The 23,487-nt window shown below is 48.5% G+C and overlaps 1 protein-coding gene across 1 annotated transcript; it reads right to left on the bottom strand.

The window, feature by feature from the left end:
- LOC102813136 (C-type lectin domain family 18 member A-like) lies at window positions 1–18,446 on the bottom strand. The gene is made up of 13 exons (XM_006860311.1): window positions 17,879–18,446; window positions 10,191–10,433; window positions 9,641–9,732; window positions 7,548–7,787; window positions 4,101–4,198; window positions 3,603–3,724; window positions 3,313–3,420; window positions 2,792–2,884; window positions 2,366–2,472; window positions 1,676–1,805; window positions 1,308–1,404; window positions 439–530; window positions 1–38 (listed from the first exon to the last, which is right to left on the bottom strand). The coding sequence occupies exons 1-13, from the start codon at window positions 18,444–18,446 to the stop codon at window positions 1–3; spliced, it is 2,028 nt and encodes a 675-aa protein (XP_006860373.1).
- Window positions 18,447–23,487: the final 5,041 nt, after the last annotated feature.

Below are 23,487 nucleotides of genomic sequence, written 5' to 3'. Positions count from 1 at the left end.
TCAGGACCCACGGTTCCAACGGGAAATGTGCTCTTGAGCTGGAAAGGAAGCAGAACTGAGAGTTGGAGTCACCCAGGCTGTCTGGATGGGGACTCTGCTGCACCCAAGTCTAGGAACACCAGGCCATTCCAAGCCTGGACTGGGCCAGGCCCCAGCCATAGTTCATTGGGCTAGTCAGGGAACACCAAAGGACCATGCAGCTCCCCAAGTAGCAGCTTTAGGAATAAGAGGAAAGGGACCTCAGAGAAATTCCAGGTCCTGCCTCTGGGTGGGCTTGCTATGTGACGCTGGGTCCATCTTTCCTCTCTGGGCCTCACAATGCTTCTCTGAGCAGGATGTCCAGGGCAGCCCATTGCTCACATGCCAATGGATGTCCCAGCAAGCATGGTGTGGGGAAGGGTAGGGACTGAAGGTGGGCAGTGCTGGGAAAGCCCTCACCAAACTGGCAGATGTAACGGTTTCTGGTTTTACAGCGTTGGTCATTCCAGTTGAAGGCAGCTGATGCCTGTAGCTCCACACAGTTGCCAAACCTGCTGGACCAATATGTGGGGTGCTCAGGGTAGAGACGTGAAACGAGGTGCATGGGAGAGGCTTAAACGCAGGTCACCTGCATTTGCTGTGAGCCACACCTGCTTTCCCCATCCCTGCTCCCAAGTCCTCTCCAGCTTTTCTCTGGGAAGCAAGGGAGGATTCTGGCAACCCCCTAGCCTGGGGTAACATTTTCACTGCAGGTAACAACTGCACCTTGAGCTGGGCACAGGCCTGGATGTCAGGAAGGAGGGTTGGAGAGATTTTAAACCCTTAGTGATCCCACAAGCCTGACCACCTCCAGCCCTGCCATACCTGCTCTGGGCATTCCTGGGCTGAGAAGTGAGGGCAGGGCCACAGTACAGGCTGCCTGCTGGGCAGGCTGGGTGCATGAATGAATGCAGGGCTGCAGGCGTAGTGATGCCAGCTGGAGCCAGTGGTGAGGTAGTGGTGTGGGTAGACAGTAGGTGGGTAGATGCTGAGAGGATGTAGGGACAGGGACAGTTGAGGCCTTCTTGGGTTCCCTCTTATGTTAGCACCTGGAGGCCAGGTTCCTGCTTTCCCTCACCCCGCATTGAGCCTATGCACTGCACACCTGTGCCTGCACTTTGTGGGCAGCCAGGGACAGGTAAGGCCCAGACTCTGTGGAGCTCACCAAGGCGGCAGGCTATGTGGTAGTTTTTCAATACATTGTGAAAGCTTAGCCAAGTAGGCCCAGGCAAGAAGGTGGACCTTAGTGTGTGTGTGTGTGTGGGGGGGGGGGGGTATCACAAACTCACCCCTGGTTGTCAGGTTGTCCAAAGGCAAAACTGGTGAAGGACTGGTACTCCCCGGTGCTCCAACGGAAGGAGTCCTTAGCAGTCTTATAGGTCAACCCTGAGCAGGGGCAGCCCAGAATGGTTTCACTGCCTGAGATCCCTGGGCCTCACTCTGAGCCCAGCTTCCCAAGAGAAGTGCCTGAGCCCTAAACGCTGCCTCTTCATGCCTTTCCAGGCCCCAGCCCTCTCCCCACATTCCTGGGTTCCAAACTCTGCTCCAACCCTTACCATTGGCTGGTGGGTGCCCTGGGTTTCCACATCCCAGGGTTCCTAGAACAGCGCTCACAGTATCCCTCAACCAGCCAAGCACTCACCAATCCAGCACTCACCAATCCAGAAGTTCCTGGTCTCAAGATCCCTGTCAGTCACCTCGTTGGTGGTCTCCAAGCGACCCAGGTAGAAGGCCAGGATGTCCTGCACTTTCTGACTCTCGATCTGGGCTAATACCCCGCCCTTTCCCTGTAACCCCATCGGCCAAGTCAGGTGAGCAGGGCTCAGTGTCCAGGCAGCCCTCCACCACATGGTACAGTCTTAGAGTCACAGGGGAGGCTGCGTGTGTGCACTGGCAGCTGTCCAGCCTGGCCAGCCCCCTACTTCCTAGTGTAGGGGTCATCCAGCCTCTTCCCTGCCCACCTGTCCTCTCTCCTGGGCCCAGGCAGGATTGTATTTCATCTGTACCGTGTCTTAAACATGTTTTAGTGAGTTGTCAGCATTAATAAGAGGACCACATGAAAACCTGGATTTCTGGTACTCTTGAACATTGGCCAGTTCCACCTTCCCTGTCCTCATTCCCTGTAGTAGGAGCTGAATCAGGGTGGCTCCCCTTAGGGCGGGGCGGCCTCCCTGTGGTCCTGCCACTTTATTATGGTTCTTGAGCTCCCATGGGCCTCTGCGTTTGATTGCTCCTCCATGCCAATGAAGCGAAGAGGCCAGGAGAAATCAAAGAGCCATTTCTTAGCCTAGGTCCCTCTACTTGAGATCCTGGGGGGGTCCCTGGGATGGCAGGGGTCACCTGTTACCTGACATTTAATCTTGGCTCCGTAGTAGGTGTCTGCCTCCGAGGACACCATGAAGCAGTCTCCATCAATCCTCAGGTCACAGGTATGGAAGGGAAAGTGCACCTTGGCTGGGGGGGCGTGGAGGAGGAGCAGGGGGAGAGACCAGAATTTTGTGTGTGGACCTCTCCTGTCCAGCCAGGAAACTGAGCTCAAAGTTCCCCTTTCTCTGGGGACAGTGGGCAGGTGTCGGTGGGTACTGACAGATGTGTAACAAGCAGCTCTCTTTAAAAACAAATAGAAATTTGTAGCATTTGCCCATTACTGTGGTGTAAATACCCCAACCGTGGCTAATTTCAAGCAACTAATGTGACATGACTGAGGTGAAGTTGGGAGAGACACATGCAGCGGGCTCCCCCACACTGCTGGGGAGTCGTGGGCAGGACTCACTGGTACACTGAGCACCCCCGAAGCCAATGTCACAGACACAGGAGCACTCCTCGTCCCGGAACCGGCCATGCACACAGCGCACGCTGCACCTCACTGCGTGTGAGATGGGCCAGCGCTCAGCCCCGAGTCACGGGCCCTCATGGACTCCGACACGCAGAGACACGCCAACCAAGCATGATGGAGCCCACCAGGGCTGCCACCTGGCTGCTAACTTGGCATCTTGGGTTTGTTCCCCAGTATGGAAAGAAGCCAAATGAGGCATGGTTCATAGACCCAGGGTCACAGCCAAGAAGAAGGGACAGTGGGACAAAAACCTACTGCTAACCTCTCCCACCACCCCAGAGCCTATAGGCCAGATCAGGGACCCCTTCAGAGAACACACTCAGCCACTGTAAGGCCAGCCCATCCAGGACACAGCATGAGCACACACGTGTGTACACATGTGCACACGCCTGCCTCAGCTTCTCCCTGTGGGTCTCCCGGGCAGTTGGTCCTGCTCTGGAACTCCAGGTGCCCCTCACCTTGGCAGTACCGGCCTGTGTAGCCTGGGGGGCAGTGGCAGTGGCAGGTGCTGATGTTGAGATGCCCATGGTTCCGGCAGCTCATGCGGCATGGGTTCCTGGGGACCTCTGGGCAGACAAGGAGGGGACTCTGAGAAGGGGATCTGTCAGGAAGCGAGGCAGGTGCCTCCCCAGAGCTTTCAGGACAGCCCCTCAGAATACTGTCCACCCACTCCCAGCCCAGTATAGTCAGACCAAGCCTTCGTGTGCCTGCTGACCTGGGAGGCAGGCAGGCAGTGTGGGGCACTTACCACAGAGACCCCCTGTATGGTCCCAGGCTTTGAAGCAGCCGGAGACGGTGGCTGTACAGAGTGAACACCAGGCGCCCTTCTTATAGGGGACGATTGTCCTCCCATTCACCTTCCAGTTGCCTCTGTGAGAGACCACAAGCATCAGGGCCTGGCTTTGGACAGGGCAGCGAATGCCAGGAGCCAGCATGAGATAGGGGGAGATTTCCTAAGAAGAAGAGATGACCTCAAATTAACCATGGGCACATTCCCTGAAAGTGGTGGACTGCCAGGGACGGACTTCAAAGGAGAAGCCACATTCTGCGTTGGTCAGAATTTTGGTGCTGCCTTCTTCTGAATCTCTCCCTTGACCCTTTCTTCCCACTTCACATATAGTCAAGGCCTTGTGGGTGGGTTTGGCAGGTAGTGTCTCCCCCTGGATAAAAGTATCCCTTCCCACTCCATGCCCCACTTCAGTTGGCCCTGTATTGAGGAGTGGGCCCTATAGTAGTAAGGACTTACCCCGGGGAGTAGGCACACACAAAGGCTTCCATCTCTGCCTGGCCCACAGAGCAGCGATGCCGCCCACAGCCCAGCTGGCTCGAGGTGGCCCACACGAGCTGAAAAGGGACACAGTGGTTCAAAACCTCCCACTCCCAGTCAGGGCCAACAGCATAGGCAATGTTTACCTGGGGCAGGACGACACAGCTTTTGCTATGAACCAAGCAGCTTGCTGTGGAGTCCTGGTGTGGCACTGTGGGCTAATGAGTCATACTGCAAAGTCGTTTGAACTGCAAGGTCAGTGGTTCAAGCTCACCAGCTGCTCCTTGGAAATCCTATACAGGGTCGCTATGGGTCGGAATCAACTCAACGGCACTTCACAGCAGCAAGCAGCTTGCTGTAAGCCTCAGGAGCAGCAGCTAAGCTGGCCAGGGTCCAGCATAAGTGGGAATAGACTGGGAAGGGTTTCATGGTGGGAAGGAGAAATGAAGAGTGCAGCACACAGCTGAAAAGAGGATGCATGGCAAAAGAAAGTCCTAGACATCAGGGAGTGGCCTGGTGACAGATTGCAAGCATGGTCATATTCGTGCCCTGTTTTCCCTGTAGCCCTTTCACAGTATGATTTTGCACTTCTTCCTATCAAGAGAAAAAGCTCATCCTCACTCCCCTCCTTTGATTCTGGACTGGCTTTGTGACTAGCAATAGGATGAGCAGAAGTGATGCTTAGCCAGTTCCTAAGAGGCCTTGGATTTCTACACATTCATTTAGAACAGCCATCACAGACAGAAACAGACCACAAGTTCAGACTAGCCTACTGGAGGCTGGATGACCAAATGAGGCAGAGAGAGGAGCCAGCTCAGGCCTTTCTAGAAAGCCTGTCCCAGCCAGCTTCCAGCTGATTGCGGTTGCATGGATGAGCCCAATCAGTAGAAGAACCTCCCAGCTGAGCTCAGCCCATATCTGGCCCCAGAATCAGAAGCTTAAAATACTTGTTTGAAGCCACTTAGGTTTGGGGTAGTTTGTCATGCAGCAAAAGTCAGTTCCAACTCAGTGCGATGCTCTATAGAGTTTCCAAGGAGTGGCTTGTGGGTTTGAACTGTTTACAGTTCAGTGCTTATCCTACAGCACCACACTAGGATTACAAGTTTGGGGATAGTTTGTCATGCAGCGAAAGCTAATTAGGATAAAAAAAAGAAAGCTAATAGATACAGGTATTGAAAACAGATTTAAAGTCTTACATTCAGCGGCCACTTGGAAACAGCACATAGTTAATGCAAAGGAACAGTTCAGCAAACTTTTAAGTGCCATCGAATTGGCTCTGTGTGAGATTTCCAAGGTGTGGCTGGTGGGTTTTAAACTGTGGTTAGCAGTCCAGTGCTTATCCTACAGTACCACACTGAGACTAGCTGTTGTTATTAGATGCCGTGGACTCAGTTCTAACTCATTAGCGACCCCATAGAGAGTTTCCGAGGAGCAGCTGGTGAGCTTTAATCACGGACCTTGCAGTCCAGTGCATTAACCTGCAGCACCACGCCAGCAGTCACACAAAATGACAAATACAAGCCTAGCTTGTGCAGGGAAATAGGAACATATGGTCAGATACACACACCCAACAATTACAGAATATACTTTTGTTTTAGGAATGCATGGAACTTTTACAAGCATTAATTCCTCCTATGGTTCTGGAGTCTTGGTGGTTCAAGGTTGGCAGTTCAGTGCTTATCCTACAGCACCACAACAGGACTCCCATAAAAGGTAAATAACAATAATACTGTTGTTGTTGTTGTTGTGATGTGCTGTGAAGTTGGTTCCGACTCATAGCGACCCTGCACAGGGTTTCCAAGGCTGTAAGTCTTTATGGGAGCAGAAAGCCTCATCTTTCTCCCACGGAGCAGCTGGTAGTTTCTAACTGCTGACCCTGAGGTTCGCAGCCCAATTCGTAACCACTACGCTACCAGAGCTCCTTAATAATAATAATAGAGCACACCAAATAAAGTAAAAGAATGTAAATAATAAAAGACAATGGCAGATATTAATGAGAAAGAGAAAAAAAAAGATAAAAATAAATAAAATGGTGATTTTCAAAAGAACTAATAGACAAACCTCTAGGAAGACTGAGAATAAAAGAAAGAACAAATAATATCTGGAATTAAAAATGAGATACAGCTAGCAAAATGATAATAGCTATTTTTTAAAAATCTGTTTAATTCTAGAACCAGCTCCACAACACACCACCATCACCATTTTAATTCTAGTTTTAAATACCAGTTAAATAATAAACAACGATAGACAGTAAATTGGAAAACATTCACCAAAAAGGAATCATTTATTAGAAAATTCATGTTGTTAAGTGCCATCGAGTCAGTTCCAACTCACAGCAACCCTGTGGGGTTTCCAAGGAGCAACCAGTAGATTTGTACCTCTGACCTTGTGGTTAGCAGTCCAACGCTTCTCCTATAGTGCCATACCAGGACTTGAGCTTGGCAAAACTGTCTCAAGAAGAAATAGAAAACCTAAAATGATCTATAACCCATTTTAAAAGTTGAATCAGTAGTTAAAAATCTACTCATACTTGCACATACTCATACAAAACTAACAGCACAATGGAACAATAGAATAAAGCCAAAATAATTTTAGAGGAGACTTATGGACAATCTTACAGAAATCAGTCTGGGAATAGAGAATGAGGCAAAGTTCTCAACCCACTTTCTGAGACCAGTAATGCTATAACCCAGGTAAGAATGGCATGAAACAGGAGATAATTTGGAGGTCAATGTCACTACCAAATAAGGCTTAGCAAACTGATTTGAGCAATGAATTTAAAATGCAACAGACAAACAACATACCACGTTATTTCACATCACACCCGAATAAACAGAAGTGATATTCCAAATATCTAACCACCATTACAGCAGACGTCCTCGCCAAGCATGTTCGCCTCAAGCAGGGATCCGAATCCTGGGGTGGTGCTGTGGGTTAAAGCGCTGGACTGCAAAGTCAGTTTGAACTGCAAGGTCGACAGTTCAAGCTCACCAGCAGCTCCTTGGAAACCCTATACAGGGTCACTATGAGTTGGGACGGACTCGAGGGCACTTAACAACAACAACAACAGAGCAGGGGTCTGTAGACACACTAAGTTGCCAGATCTAGTGCTAGACTAAGGGTCTAGATCATGGGAGATTGTTGAGTGCTTTTAATCAGAAAAAGGTCTATTCTGATTTTCTCTTCAGATTGCATAAATCTTTCTCCTTCCAATCAGGAGAAGACAAAGTAAAAACGGAGTGAGGTTGTATCTCACACTGACAATACCAGGAGGCAAAGACTGTTTGCAATCACTTTGACAATGTCTAGTAAAGTTGTAGGTATATGTCCTTCATGATTTGGCTACTTCTCGTTCAAGTATCTTCTAGACAAAGTATTGCTTCTTTTTGAGGATCCCAGCCTTCCCCCCACCTGAGCCCGACTCACCTGAGTGTAGTGGGTACAGGTGGCATTGTAGGTACACTCAGCTGCTGCATGATTATACTGCTGCCCCTCCGCAAACCACAGGCTGACCACTTCAACAAAGGACGCTGAGCCCACGGGCAGCAGCTGCACATTCCAGCCCACTTGCCGGGTGTGCTGTGGAGCCAACGCCAGGCTCGGTGCCAGGGCCCCGCAGAGGGCTGCCCTGTCCTGAGCCAGTCGAGCCAGGTTCTCGCTCCAGTCCTGGGGATGGCACAAACAAAGACACCAGCAGGGGATCCTGGATGAAGGGAAGAACACTGGTGGGCCAGGCCTTGTTATTCAACCCCAGCCATCTTGGAGGCAGAGTAGGGTGGTGCGCTGGACCAGAAGCAATGTCTGACAGGCTGCCTAACCTCACTGAGCTGGTTCCCCTAACTTCCCAGGGGCCAATGAGGCTTGGACATGGCCTGCAAGTGTTCTCCCAAGGTGTGCCAGACACCTGAGACCCTCCATCTTTCTGACCCCGATTGTGAGGACCCTGAGGAGGACAGGGGGCCCTGTAGGAATAGCGAGAGTTCAGGTGTGTTTTGGGCTTTTGCTGTCGTTTTCCCCGACTGGCAATGTGAGCCCTGGGCCTTGCCCAAGCCATTCAGATTGGCTCTGGGTTGCCTTTAAGTAAAATGGATCTGGGCCATTGTCAGAAAGTGTTGGCTGCTTCTGTCCAGCCAGGCATCTCTCTTGCCATGGAAAGAGCCCCTGCAGCCATGCTTGGTGTCCATTTTCTTGAACCCCAACCTAGGCCTCAGAGGGTGCAGGGGCCAGAGAGAGCTCCCCTATTCACACACCAGTGACTGCCCCCTACCACACACAAACCCACTTTCTCTGAAATCAAGGGGTTTGACCCTCAGGAAGATAAGAATCACTCCCTTGCCACCCTCTCATCAAGCCCAGCCACCTCATTCGAGTTGTGTGACATACAGCAGTCACTAATCTCCATGAGACTCAGTGTCTTCATCTGTAAAATGGGCACAACAAGGTGACCATAGAACACAGTTATGTGAGGATTAAGTGGGATGTAGGGGAGGTACTCAGCTGGGGCCTGGGCACTGTTGTGATTTGATCTCTGATGAGGGGTTCCTCTGGGTCCCTCAGTAGTCCCATACCACCCTAAAGACTCAGTCATGCCTGTGTGTAAGGAAGGGAATCCCTGGAGCCCTTAGCAGTCTGCAGGGATGCTCAGAGCCTGAGTCACAGGTAAGAGGGAGGTTGAGGGGTAATCATGCATGTGTATCTTGTTTTGAAATGCCATTTTCTAAGACCCCAACAAAAGGGGCACAAAACACTAACCAGTGGATTCCCTCTGTCCCACTCCACATACACATACACACACACCCCAGGTGTTTACAGCTGGGTGGGTGGACAGGGGGGTTGGACAGAGGAGGGACAGACTGTTGCGGGGGGGTGGGGGGGGAAGCAAAGTGGAAGAAGTCACACAAGGCTTCCTGTACTCCCCACCCCCACATCCTGGGAAACTGACCCCAGAGCTCTCAGGGTCGCCTGCCACTGCAGGCCCTCAGAGGAGGTTATGGGAGGCAACCATGGGGAACCTGGCAGCCCTCTGCTCCCCGCCTCTCAACAGTGACTGAGCTGCTGGAGTCCTGGGCTATGGGAGCAGCATTTCCAAGCCCCAGGATGACACCTTCAGCCCCACAGCCCCAAATCAGGGTGGTGGGAACCCTACTTCCCCTCCCAGCTCCCACTGTGAGATGTGATTCACCAAAGGAGCAGAAACTTGGGAGATCCCCCTCCCCAAGCAGGATGCTTCTCCCTCCCTGCCTCCTACCCTCCCATCCTGCTGGGACCCTTTGTGAAACTCTTTTCTGGAGGAGGGGACCCTGGCTCCTTCATGTCTCCTGGTCTCCATGGCAACGGGACTTGAGGTTCTGCTCTTCAGGCAAATGTGCACGAAGGGCCCAGCTGCCTGTCCCAAGGGTTACCCTGGGGAGGGGAAGTCTCAGAGTTCCCCAGCAATGGGGACCACAGTCCCCCCAGTGGGCAAGGCGATGTGACTGTCTGTCTGCCTTTATCCACAGCCTCCTTGGCCCCTCACTCACCATTCTCTGCATGTTGGCTGCTGGAGGGTGGACCCGGCTTCGCAGGCGGTTGTGAAGGGAGAGGAGAAGGAAGCCTTCTTTCCGGCTCAGGGCTGCGGTAGGAGAGGGGAGAGACCCTCATCAGCTGTGGACAAGCCTGGGAGTCTCCGTGGGGCAACCCTGCCCATAGGGTTCCAGACTCGCAAGCTAGGGCTACTGGAGAGCCGGACCAGTGTGCCCAGGAAGGTGGGGAGTTGGAGAGATGGAGAAAGAAGCTGGGAGTGATGGAAAGTCAGCTGTGAGGGGTGCTGCTCCCCACTGGAGGTATTGAAGCAGCTCTCTGGCTGGCCTCCTCTTGCCCTCCAAGTGTCTTTTGGGGCTCCAGCCTGGTTTCCCTCACTTCTTTGACTCCCACTCCTTCTGTTCTTCCTCCTCTCCTTCACGTATGGATTCCTCAGAAGGGCTCACCATGACAGCACCCAGTACAGCCCAGGGCTCAGGCCTGGGAACTGGCTTCCAAGGGTGCCTGAACCCCGTCCCTAGAACTCCCAACCCCTCCACCTCTCCTAACCTCCGGGCAGCAGGGCTGGCTTCTCCTGCAGCTGAAACGGCCACGTCTCTGCCCAGGTGATGCCAAGGAGAGCCAGGAGCATGGGCAGGAGGCCCAGCTGGTGGGGCCAGCCCCCCAGCACAGGGAAGGGTGGCGGCTGAAGCATGGGCATGCTGGGTGCTCTAGGACAGACAGGTTCAGCGTTCCGCAGCTTCCCGGGCCAGCCGTGTAGTGTACAACCTCCACGAGTCAGGCTGAGCTGGGCTGGCGAACAAAGGGGGGAGGCTGGAGAGTAATTGGTGTGTCCAAACAGCCTCCCGTTGGGACTGGCATGTGAGGATCCAGACAGCTCCTGGGTTTGCTCTCCTCCTTCAGCCTCTGGTCTGCCTGCCCTACCCCCGCCAGACAGAATGGTGCACACTAACCCGGCAGCCCTTGCCAATCATTGCAGAATTATTAGCACCCTCTGAGAGCCCCCAGAGACCCCGCTGATTGGCCAGCAGACATTCCAGGCCAGTGGATTAGTGAGTGGTGACTATGCCCTAGCCAGTAGGGTGTCCTCTAAACCCCTCAGCAGCCTCCAGTAGCCAGCCTCAGGCCTGGGGCCTCGGCAGTGTGCCCCATGGGCAGCAGGAACTGGGCAAGACCTCAGGGGAGTTTTCCTTTCTTGGGAAGCTCTTCCCATCCCCCCAGCTATGAATTAAACATAGGCAGGTGGTAATAGCACACCACACAGGTGCCTCTGGGGGGCAGCTGGGGCTGCACCTGTGAGAGGAGGACAAAAGCTATCTTAGGACAGTCTTTGCAGGCACAGAGTAGAGACTGGACCCCAGTCCTGGGCCCCCACCCTCACCCACCTGACTGAGACAGGAGGGGGAGAACACGTGCTGCTGTTTCAAGTCCTGCTAGGGACAAGTCCGCCCCAGACCAACAGGCAATGTTTCAGAAGAACAAAAAACTCCCATGCTGCTGCGCTCTGGGGGGCTGATTGTACCCACACCTACAAACGTTCCACACTTCTTAGAAAACAGGAGGAGGGGCTACAGGTCATCACCAAATGCCCACAGTCCTCTCAGGGCAGATCAAAGGTCATTCCACCATCCCAAAGGACAGTCAGCAGGCATTTGCATGACCTTTGATCCCTGAGCTAGCACCCTCTCAGAGTCCATTGTCAGGTCCCTGGGAAATCTGCTGAGATGGGCTGAAGGGGGCACTCAGGACATGGAGTTTCATCATGGGTACTGGTGACAAACGTGACTCATTTTCCCACGGCGCATGCCAGGAACTAGGCAGAAGTTTGGGGTAGGGCAACTTGAAAAATTTATTTTTGAAATTGTGGTGAAAATAAACACACAACACAACATATTGCAGCTCAACAGTTTCTACATGCATAACTCAGAGGCACAGATTCCATTCTTCAAGTTGTACAACCATTCTTGCTATCCTTTTCCAAATGATTCTACCACTATTATCATCAACTCACTCTCCTCTTAGCAAAAACTCCCATGTCCCTCCTCCCTCCCACCCCTGTAATCACTCATAGTCTTTGGTTTCATTTATTTGCTTATTTCATAGAAGTGACACCATACAGTATTTGGCCATTTGAGACTGACTTGTTTTGCTCAGCATGTTGTAGGTGTGCATCAGTACTTAATTTCTCTTTACGGCTGAGTAGTATTCCATTGTATGGATAGACCACATTTGTTTAGCCATTCATTTGTTGACAAGTCATTTTTTTTTTTAATGTTTTATTGTGAATTATGTGACAGTCTACATGGGAGAACATTAGTTTTACATTCATCCTATTGTATATCGTTTCATTACCATGGTTACAATCCCCTCCATGCATCATAAACCAACCAAATGGTACATACTATAAGCCTGCTCCCCAGTCGTCAGCACACAGCCCCTCTCCCTCTCTGTCTAAAGTCCCCAACTGCTCCATCTCAGGTATCACTGCTTCTCTGGGTAGGGTCCCGCTCTCTGCTCCCCTCCCTTGATGGTCCCAGGGAGACAAGGCATTTTTGGTTGCTTCCTCCTTTTGACTATTGTGAGAAGCGCTGCAGTGAACGCTGATGCATAGGTTTCTGTGTGTGTTTCTCTCTGAGTATCCACAGGCCTCAGATGGGCACTGGATATGAAGCAGCTTTTGCTGGTCCACCACGAGAGGGTGGCAGGGCGTGTCCAGTTTCAGCAGCCAGAAGAGGTGGCACAGACGATTAAAGGCCTAAGTTCTAACCGAAACACTCTGTGTGACCCTTGGGTCTGGCGTCCAATGGTGTGGAGTAGGAACACCAGCCCCCTTCATCATGGGATGCTGGACTTCCTCATGGGCCTTGCAGCTTGATTTATGTTGTATCTCCTCCTGGGTCCAGGCTGTATACTGGGGCATGCTGGGTGTTGGAGTGGATTTGGAGAACGGGCATCTCTTCCTTGCAAGGCAACTTCTCCCAGGTGAAGTAATGACAGAGTTTATGTGTACCATCCAGATTTAACTACTTACCTTTTTCTACATTTGTTCAAGGAGTCTTGGAAGTGGGGTGGGCTGCTAACTGCAAGGTCAGTAGTTCGAATCTACCAGTCACTCCATCGAGTAAGATGAGGCTTTCTGCTCCCATGAAGATTTACAGCCTCAGAAACACTATACAAGGTTGCCATGAGTCCGCACACAATACCTCCACATTTGCTCAGCAGTTTCTTAAAAAGTTAAATACATGCTTACCAGTTGTTGCTAAGAGCTGTCACATTGGTTCTGACTCATAGTGACCCTATATAGGAGTTCCAAGGAGTGGCTGGTGGTTTTGAACTTCTGACCTTACAGTTAGTAGTCTAGTGCTTATCCTACAGCATCACACCAGGACTCCATACTTAACATTGTTGTTAAGTGTGGTCAAGTCGGTTCCAACTCATAGCAACCCTGTATAGTGTTTCTGAAGCTTTAAGTCTTCCAGGGAGCAGAAAGCCTCATCTTCCTTTAGTGAAGCGGCTGGCTGGCCTTGTGGTTCACAGTCCAGTGCTTATCGGATGGAGCCACCGTGCTCCCATGCTTATCGTTTGTTGTTGTTGTTAAGTGCTATCCAGTGAGTTGGTTCCGACTCACAGCGCCAGATCCAGCAATTTCACCTCTAGGTATCTGTCCAAGAGAAATGGACATAAATAGCCATACAAACACTTAATATTCATGAGCATAGCAATATCATTCATAACAGTTTAAAATGGGAACAATCCAAATGTCCATCAAATGGTGAATTGATAATGGTGATATATGGGCACACCCATATAATAGAATTTTGTTGTTGTTATTAAGTTCCACTGAGTCAGTTCCATAGCCACCCTGTGTAGGTTTCCAAGGAGCAGCTGATGGGTTTGAACCACCAACTTTGTGTTAGCAGTCCAATGCTTATCCTGAAGCACCACATCAGGAGTACCATTCAACAATAAAACAAACTATTTATTCAAACTCTAGCATGGATGCATTTCAGACACCTTTCACTAAGTGAATTACATTTCATGAATCAATTGAGGAGATATTTCTAAATGCAGAAAGCAGATCAGTGTTTGTATGGGGCTAGGGATGGACGTGGGGATTGGTTGAACAAGCATGAGAAAACATCACAGGGAGATAAAACTGTTCTACACCTGGACTGCAGTGGTGGCTGGACACTTGTAAAAATGGAATAAAAATCAATGAATTTCACACATACAGTGGTTGAATTTCATGGTAAAGTAGATCCTAATAAAATTGTCAGACAATAGTAAATACTTGCCAGCTCATTTTATGAGTTCAGCATTACACTGGTATCAAATCCAGATGATATTGCAAGTATTTAGGGTGAAGTTTATGAGATTAGCAGCCTAATTTGTAACCACTATGATATGCTACCAAGGAGCTCTGGTAGCATAGTGGTTATGAGTCAGGCTGCCAACCTCAAGGTCAGCAGTTTGAAACCACCAGCTGTTCTGCAGAAGAAAGATGAGGCGTTCTGCTCCTGCAGAGATTTACAGCCTCAGGAAACCCTGTACAGGGTCACCAGAGCCCCTTAAGAGTAGCAGTAAAAGTAAGAATTAAATAAGTAGTTAATTACTAGACAAAATAGCTGTAAGAGTTCAAGGTGGACTTAGAATTGTGGGGTGGGTCGGGAAACTGTTATGTATAGTGACAAACCTTGCAGTATTACTTGACTTAAAATGGTATGACTGTGATGGAAACAAAATCCTAAAACATAGTCTCAAAAAGTCAGTGGTTAAGCTATAAGAAAAAGAGTCAGCATATCCTGAGTTGGCAGCCCTGAGTTTTAGGTAGGAGACCAAGGAGACCAGCAGTGCCCAAGGTTGGTTCCTTTAGAACACAGCTGCTTCTCTGCTGAAGGTTTTTGAAATAATGGAGGCACTATTTACCCTCCATACTCTACAGATCCTGCCTCTGCCTCAGCCAGCTTTGTGGGACTCTTGGAAGAAGACTCTGGCTGCACCTTGTCTGCCTCTCTTGCTCCTCTTGGCTGCTGCCTGGCTGGGCAGTTGCAGTGGGAGATATGGAAGGCCGCTTGGAGGAGAGAAGTATGATTTGGGTAGGGAAAGAAAATTTACATCTAGGATAAGGTATGGTACCAATTCATGAGGAGTTTATGCCTTATGACCAGAAGAACAGTGTTAACCATATAAAGAATATGGGGCCAGACATTTCGGAAGCTTTTTTAAGATGAAAAGGTGGAGCCCAGAACAACCAAGTGTTCTGTCAGACACTCAGTTCTGGCACTGAGCTGGTTTGGAAAGGAGAAGAGGAAAACTGCTGTTAAAAGCTTTAAATTTCCCGCTAGCCACTCCTTTAGCTGCATCCCATAAATTTTCAAATGTTTTTGCTTTTATCCAGCTCAAAATATTTCTAATTTCCTTTATGACGTAGAGTCTTCAGAATGCTGCTTAGAAGCGAGATGACAAGACTTTGTCTCTCTTACTTTGAACATGTTGTCAGGAGGGACCAGGACAAGGACATCATGCTTGGTAAAGCAGAGGGACTTCAAAAAAGAGGAAGACTCACAAGATGGATTGATGCAGTGGCAGCAACAGTGGATTCTGGTAGAACCATTGTGAGGAGGCTGCAAGACTAGACAGAGTTTTATTTTGTTATGCATGGGGTCACTATGAGTCAGAACTGACTTGATCACACCTAACAACAACAACAACAATACTATTAGGTGCATATAAAGTTCACATGATGGGGCATCAAAGAGAGTGAAAAAAACAAAGTTAGTGGAAAAGGGAATTAAAATAAAACATAATAGAATTTTTCAACCTTCACTCACTCAATTTACAATTAAAGACTTTAAAAAAAAAAAGATAATGGAATTTTTCCACAAACTTTTCGAAGCCCCCTCATAATTTTAGCTTTCTGATAGACTAATCCTTTTATTATTATTATAATGACCCCTACTCTCTTATGGTTACCATTTGCATGGTATATCTTTTTGTATTTTCCTTTCAATCTATTTGTGTATCTTATAGACAGAATACAGTTAAATCCCGATTTTTTAAAAACCTAGTCTGGCAATCTCCACCTTTTGATTGGAATGCTTAATTCATTGAAATTTAAATGTGATTATTGATAAGTCTGGATTTATATCTCCCAATCTGTTCTTTGTTTTCTATATCTTCTATCTTTATTGCTTTCTTTTATTAAAGATTTTTCAGTATATCATTTAAATTACTTTGTGGGTTTCCTAACTATATTGTTTTAGTTATATTCTTAGTGGTTCCTCTGGGGATTACATTATGCATCTTAACTGAAATCAACCTAATTTCGCTTAATAGTAATACTAATTTGAAATCAACCTAATTTCGCTTAATAGTAATACTAATTTGACACTGATATTAATTTCATTTTAATAGTGTGTAGAAATTTTATTTCAATACAGCTCCTTTCTTCTGCCTTTCTCTGTCCTATTTTCATGCAAATTACATCCTTGTATGTTATATGCCCAATAATAGTTTTGTGTTATTTTGTGCAGCTGTATTTTTAAATCAATTGTGAAAAAAAAAAACCGTATTTATGCTGTTTTCTGTTTACCTGTGTGATTAACTTTACTAGTGCGCTTTTAGTTTTTTGTTGTGAATTGAGTAATGGTTTAAAGACACTCAGAAGTCATAGACTTTGTTTCATCTCAATGATTGCAGTTTCCTCCAAGCAACAACAGCTGTCCCACTTCCTCCCTGTGCTTCCTGTCTCCATTCCATCCTCCTTCCCATTGCTTCTCAACTTTGTTCTTAGGATGGTTCAATATTAGAAAAACAATCAACATAATTCTACAATATATCTTTAAAAAAAGGGGGGGGAACCATAAGATTATACTGATTGATGCAATAAAGTCATTTGACAAAAATCCAACACCCATTCTTGATAAAAACACTCAACAAAGTAGAAATTGAAGGAAAATTCCTCAACACAATTAAGAGAACATATACAGATCCAACAGCCAGAATTACTCTCAATGGAGAGACCCTGAAAGCATTCCCTTGCTAATAGGAACTAGACAAGGATGTCCTTTATCATCACTCCATTCAATATTGTGTTGGAAGTTTTAACCACAGCTATAAGGCAAGACAGGAAATGGAACAAATGTGCATACTGGGCTGGAGGGCTCAGGAGTTCAGGAAGTGTGGCTGGCCTGTAGCTCCCTAGATGTCCTACTCAGTGAGCTGCACTTTGACAGAGGCCAACTCACTACCTCCCCCCACTAAGAAGAGAAAGCAAGTACAGGCATCCACCTCCCCTCCCCCAGGCCCATGTGAGTCCCTGAGAAACTGGCAGTAAAAAGCAGCAGGTCCTCCCAGAACTGGTCCCCATTCCCAGCAGAGAGCAAAGCCCAGAAAGAACTCATTGAACAGGTCTGGAGAGTTTCTGGATGGAGAGAAGATACTGTGGTTGGAACCGGGATGGGCCCATCTATAGCACTACTACAGTGAGGGGCACCCTTGATATCTTCTCTTTGTTCCTGTAATTCTGAACCAGAACACTGCTTAACTTACACACAAACATATACTGGAGATGCAGATTAGAAGCAGACCTTCAGAAAGTACTGGAACGTGCCTGAGTGCAAGCTTCAGCACAGGAGAGGCCAGTCATCCCCACCGGCAATGGGAAGGTTTCATCTCCACAATCCATTTGGAATGTCATAACCTAGGGCCCTCCCTGAGGATTCCTGGCTCAGAGCAGCAGGGTGCATTCCTTACCTCCAGTCTCCTGAGAGGCTCGTGACCAGGAGTTTGCCAATGGTGGTGATGGTGGCGGTTCAGAGAGAGCTGGTAGGGGGCATTGAGCCATTGCATGTCACAGAGCCAGTGTCCATCCCTCAGCTGCATCGGCAATCGTCACAGTGGTAGCTCACAAAGTGGTAATCCTGGTGCCCAGATATATCACCCTGACATGTCCTCACAGCCCTCTGAGGGGAGGATGGATTGGCAGAAGGCTGCACACTTGCGGGCATGATTTTGGTGGTAGTCAGTGACAAGTACACCTGGGTGGAGAAGTCCACTGTGAAGGGGATGCCAGCCAGGCACTTGTTGCAAAAGGTGGAACTTGGGTGATAGGACTTCTCCACTGCCTGTAGGATTTTCTCCAGAATCAAGGGACAACAGAAATTTCCAGAAACACCCTGAAAACAGATCCTCTTCCTCACAGTCCACAGAGCCTTTAACACTGTAGAAAACCTTACAGCACAAAGTTCGCCCACAGACAGAGCACTGGGTGTGATAGAGGCTATCCGGGGCCTGGCAGGCGTTGCTCTGCCCACAGATGCCTTTGTTGTACTTGACACCGATGTGAAGCAGTCCTCTTGCCCTCCTGTTCCCGCGCATCCGGCCTCTGGAGCCAACGGACCCGGCAGCGACTTGTGACCCTATTGGCTCAATCCCTGAGGGTTCCCTCCGGACACCAGCTTCTTGGTCACCCGTGCCCATCGCCAGGTGCAGCAACGCTGTTAGCGCGTCCTGATATCGAGCGTCCACTGCGCAGCCTCCGTAGTCTGTCACCAAGTGTCCAGGTTTCGCCGCGCCTTTCTCCAAGGGGCCTTGCGCTCCCACTCCATCCCCAGCTAGAGCTCCGGGGGGCTGCCCAGTGTCAGAGGATAAGGGTGGCGGCTTTCCTGGCAGCCGAACCCTGCGGTCCAGGGCAGCATGGAGCTCCGGGTTGATGGAATGGACCCTTCGGGAGCTGGAGCCGAGACAGGGGCGGGTCAAACAGGCACGGCCCAAAGGGCAGAGCGCCTCCTTGTCGCTGGTCATAGCCCATGCTGATGTGGCTGGTACGAGTGCTGCAGGCCCGGCCGCCTCCTGCGTCGCCAGTCCCCGCCGCGTCCAGCAGCAGGCTGCTCCTGGCACGCTTGCTCTCATCGCTGGCCCAGCTACTGGCGAAGCTGGGGCGGGGACTCAGGGTCAAGACGGTGGTCTGTAGCCAAAAGTTGGGGCGCAATGACTGAGACAGAAGCAAGGCCGGCATCAGGGGCAGCTGCCTGGGAAAGGTACAATCGTAGCGCTGCACCTCAATAGACCTGCGCAGGTTCCACCCTCAGCATCCGCATCCGCGAGCCTTGCTCTCTAGTGGGCTCCAAAGGCTCAGCCGCAGGTCCCCCTGTAGCTCCTCAGGGCCCAGATTTCCTAGGTCCCTCCAACCCACGCTCGGCCCAGAGGTTCCATCAGACCCGGAGCAGCTAGATTCACCCTTTTTGTGGCCAAACTTGTCTTAACTTCTTCAGCAGGCAACTGACTTTCTCCCCTAACCACTCCATGCCCTCGGGTCTGGGGACTGCATGGTACCAGGCAGCATTTGGGTGGCGGCTTTCCTTCCCCTACAGCTGGGCTCTGGTTCCCCGGGGCCACAGAGCAGCCGCGGGTGGCCAGGATGCCAGCATCCCCAACAGAGTGGGGGCTGCGTCCACATCAGAGGTTTAGCCCGGCAGGAAAGGCAAACAACCGCGCCTTTCCCGTCGACCAGGCTGTTCACACATGGACATTCCGAACAGACTGAAGTTCTCTCTCACCTTATTACTATTTTTTAAGTTTTTGTGAATTGAGTGATAGTTGACATGAGAAATCATGGGCCGTACACCATTGTTTCACTACAATGATTACAATCTCCTCCATGCATCATTCAACAGTATTTGCTTCTATTCCCTGTTGTGTTTTTGTGTGGTTTTTTTTGGGTGGGGGTAGGACGTGCACAAAAACACTGAGGAATATATAATAATTTAAACAACCAAAGGGCACATTCTGCAAGTCTCCCTCCTGGCCACCAGCTCTCAGTCTCTCCCTTCCCATGAATCTAGAGTCCTCAGCTGCTCCCTTTCTCCATGTCCTCATCTCTGCCTCCATCTCTGGTGTCCCTACTTCTCTGGATAAGAATCCGCATTCCGCTTGTGCTCTTCTCCCTTGATGGTCCTAGGGTCCTCTGTTTCTGGACTGTTAAACTACTCCCCCATTTTTGTTACAAAACTTCTACCTATAATTTATAGTTGTGATACTCACAGTCATGACAATTACTCACTATTGAATTATAAGAATCCTATCCCCATCTCTTTTCACCAGACCCATCTAGACAAGATGAAAACTATTCAGTGGGGACTCTATCTTCCCCCACACACTCTTAAACTAAACTCCCTCTGGAAAATTTGTAAGCCAGTCCCTTCGTGCCTTTATCGCTCCCTCATTTTAGGTAGCCAATGTCTAAGTTGCCCATCCCTACCTAACCTATCACCTTAATTTTTGAAGATAGTTTGGTGGATATAGAATTCTTTGATTTTTTTCTTTCTTTCAGCACTTTTTTGTCCCACTGCTTTTTTGCCTCTTTTGTTTATGATGAGAACTCAGCTACTGATTTTCTTGAGGTTCCCTGTATATGCGAGTTTCTCTTGCTTTCATTATTTTGTTTTTAACAGCTTGTTTATATGTGTCAAGTATGGATCTCTGAGTTTATCCTACAAGGAGTTTTTTGAGCTTTTTGGATGTGTACATTTTTTTTTCTTTCATCAAACATGCGAAGTTTTCAGTCACTATTTCTTGAACTGTTTTTCTGTCCCTTTTTCTCTTTCCTTCTATGACTCCTACTATGTGGTGCTGTTAAGTGTCATTGGGTTGGTTCCAACTCATAGTGACTTAGTCTAGAGCTTCCAAGGAGCAGCTGGTGAATGTCAACAGCTGACCTTGGGTTCAAACTGACCTTGCAATCCAGTGTTTATCTTTCATTGGCACACCAGTACTCCCCGACTGTTTGGGGTGGTGGTTCTGTGCCATGGAGTCTGTTCCAACTCATAGCAACCCTGCATAGGGTTTTCGAGGCTGTAAATCTTCACAGGAGCAGAACGCCTGCCTCATCTTCCATGGAATGGCTGGTAGTTTCAAACTGCTGACCTTGAGGTTAGCAGCCCGACTTGTAACTACTATACTACCAGAGCTCCTTCCGACTATGTCTAGGGATCCTAGTTTTCAGTACCCAGATTCTACAGGGCTTGTTGTCATTCAGACCATTCCATACAAAGATTCGGTTAGACTTTAGCTTTAAAAGTAGACCAGTACAAGGAGGAACATCATATGAGTAGGGGTCTTCCTCTACTGGGTCGAGATTCTGTTCAGACTACCCTGTCTCTAGATTCTCTTCTGTGGCCAAGGGTCCTGGTTCCTCAGGACTATAGCAGTTGGATTCTTGTAGAAACAGGCTGAGACTTGGATGTCAAGCATTCCTCTGAAGTTACTATTTTCAGAAATGTTATGTTCAAACTGGTCACCCAGTTGAGAAAGCTTAGAGTACATCAGGTCGAGTGGGATCAGCTGATCTAAGGAAGGAACGAAGAACAAACATCCAATTATATGCAGGACCCTGAAGAAACAAGAAAGCACAGATGTTCACGATCACCATAAATTTGGATCTATCTGCTCACAGGTGATACCAGAGGTGCAGATCCTGACACGAAGTGAGGGCTCACTGGGCTCAGACAATTGTGGCTAATTGACAGAATGCAACCTTGGATAAGTCTGCACCAAATCCAACTGGTTAATTTTAGAAATAAATAATAATTGTCTCACTTAACAGACATCAGTACCAGTGGAACTTGGGAACTCCTGCTCACATGCATATGGCTAACTGGCCTGGACACATGTCCTTTGCCTCTTGAACTGCAGGTCTCCCAGCCTCCTTGGGTCTCTATTTCCTCAACTCCTACCACAATCTGGAAATCCAAGGTTGCTAGTCCTAATAGTTCACCATCCAAGACAGTAATAAAAAAAAAGCAGCAGCTATGCACTGAAAATGTTTGCAATGGGCTAAGTACCTTTTATGCATTACTTCATCCTTGCAAAAACCTAATAAATACATTCTACAGGAAAGTAAACAGAGGGTTTTAGGGAACAGCCTACCAAGGTCATATAATAAGACACACTGCTGCCATTCAAAAAAAGGTCAAGTCAGTCCCAAAGTCATGCTCTTACCCAGCCATGACTCTCTTTCATCTGGAGTTCCGAGGGGCTTGAGTCTGATGATATCCCAGATCTGAAGCATCAGAGAGCCCCTAACTCCATAGATCCTTTAATGTGAACAAACAGCAGGACAAAAGGGCACATCTCTCTTTTCAAGTACGCACAAAAACTCCTCAGTCCTGCAGATGCCATAAGATCACTGAGTTATTGACTTTCTTAGGGAAACTTTATTAGTCCAATTTGGGTTTCTAATTAATCATGACAATGTCAGTATGAGGGAATGTATAAACCCTGGTAACCTCACCAGGTACCATAGCGCCACCTGCTGGTCTGGCTTTTTTATTTGACTGAAGGTTTGCAGACAAGATCAGTTTCACAGTCAACAAATAATACACTTTGTTTCATCTCAAAGATTACAATCCCCTCCCAGGAACAAGTTAACCACTTCCTCCCTGGGACTCCAATTTCCCTTCCACTCACTTTCCCAGTCCTTCTCACTAATGTTGTAAATACATGTTGACCCTTTGATTTTGAATGACCATTCCGTCATTCATAGTGAGCCTATCTACTAGTGCTGTTATTGTTCCTATCTACCTATCTGGTAGCGTAGTGGTTACGAATCGGGCTGTGAACCATAAGGTCAGCAGTTCGAAACTACCAGCTGCTCCGCGGGAGAAAGATGAGGCTTTCTACTCCTGTAAAGATTTACACCCTCGGAAACCCTGTACAGGGTCGCTATGGGTCGGAACCGACTCGAAGGCACTTAACAACAACAACAACAACAACTACCTATCTACTGCTTAGCTGAAAGAGGGTGTGTTCCTTTCCAGATCTCAAGGGTGGTCTAGGGCCAGTCTCAGGTTCCTCCAGTCTCTTTCTGACTAGGAAGCCTGGTCTCTTTTCTCTCTCTCTCCTTTCTTTCTTTGTTTATAATTGTGAGTTTTGTTCCACACATGTCCCACTCTATCCAGGACCTTCTAATGTGATCCCATTTGGAGGAGTTGGTAGTGGTAGTAAGGCACCATCTAGTTCTTATGGTCTCAGGGTCATGAAGACTGATACATGTTCCATTAGACCACTGGCCAAGTTGATTCCAGGCATTTTCAATTTTCATCACTCTTCTTTCTTCTGCACAAGGGACTACCAATAAATGCATCTTAGATGGCCGCACATGAGCTTTTAATATCCCAGCTACTACTCTCCAAAGTAGAATATAGAACATTGTCTTTGTGGACTATGTTGTTCCAGATGACCATGGTGTCCCCTGAGACTACTGTCCTGAGCTCCCAGGCTCAGCTACTCATCACCTTAAGATGTTTGATATCTAGTTCTCATCATTTTGTCCACTGTATGCATCACCAAATTCACAGTGGTGTTTGCAGGAGAGGTAAATACTCACGTACCAATTTCCTCTTTCACAATCTTGTATATCTGTGGAATATATAAATGTATACATACATATATATACACATCTATATACATGCATAGGTGCTCTGGTAGCATAGTGGTTACGAGTCGGGCTGCCAACCTCAAGGTCAGAAAGATAAGGCGTTCTGCTCCCGTAAAGATTTACAGCCGCAGAAACCCTGTGCAGGGTCACTATTAGTCAGAACCGACTCCATGGTACTGAACAACAACAACATATACATGCACACCCTCATACATACACATTCTATTCTTCCCATAATCATTCAGCATGTCTGTCCATGTGCCCACCTACAGAGTATTGTTGTTCCAAGTTTGTGTATCTATCACTATTTACCTCTATCCCCTTTAGCCCTTGTTTATACTCCTATGGCTTCACCTTTCTTCATACTTCTGCAAGCCTCCCTCTTCTTGTATATTGCTCTCTCCTTTA

This window comes from Chrysochloris asiatica, unplaced genomic scaffold (genome assembly GCF_000296735.1).
Source record: "Chrysochloris asiatica unplaced genomic scaffold, ChrAsi1.0 scaffold00037, whole genome shotgun sequence".
Classification (NCBI taxonomy): domain Eukaryota; kingdom Metazoa; phylum Chordata; class Mammalia; order Afrosoricida; family Chrysochloridae; genus Chrysochloris; species Chrysochloris asiatica.
The sequence above is the reverse complement of the archived record's forward strand: the minus strand, read 5'-3'. Positions and strand labels throughout refer to the sequence as shown.

Coding starts and splice junctions, on each gene's coding strand:
- LOC102813136 (XM_006860311.1), bottom strand. CDS start 18,446: ATGACCAGCGACAAGGAGGCGCTCTGCCCTTTGGGCCGTGCCTGTTTG. Junction 10,434..17,878: donor CTGTGGGCGAACTTTGTGCT/GTAAGGTTTTCT, acceptor TTTGTTCGCCAG/CCCAGCTCAGCCTGACTCGT. Junction 2,473..2,791: donor CGGGGGTGCTCAGTGTACCA/GTGAGTCCTGCC, acceptor ACGCCCCCCCAG/CCAAGGTGCACTTTCCCTTC.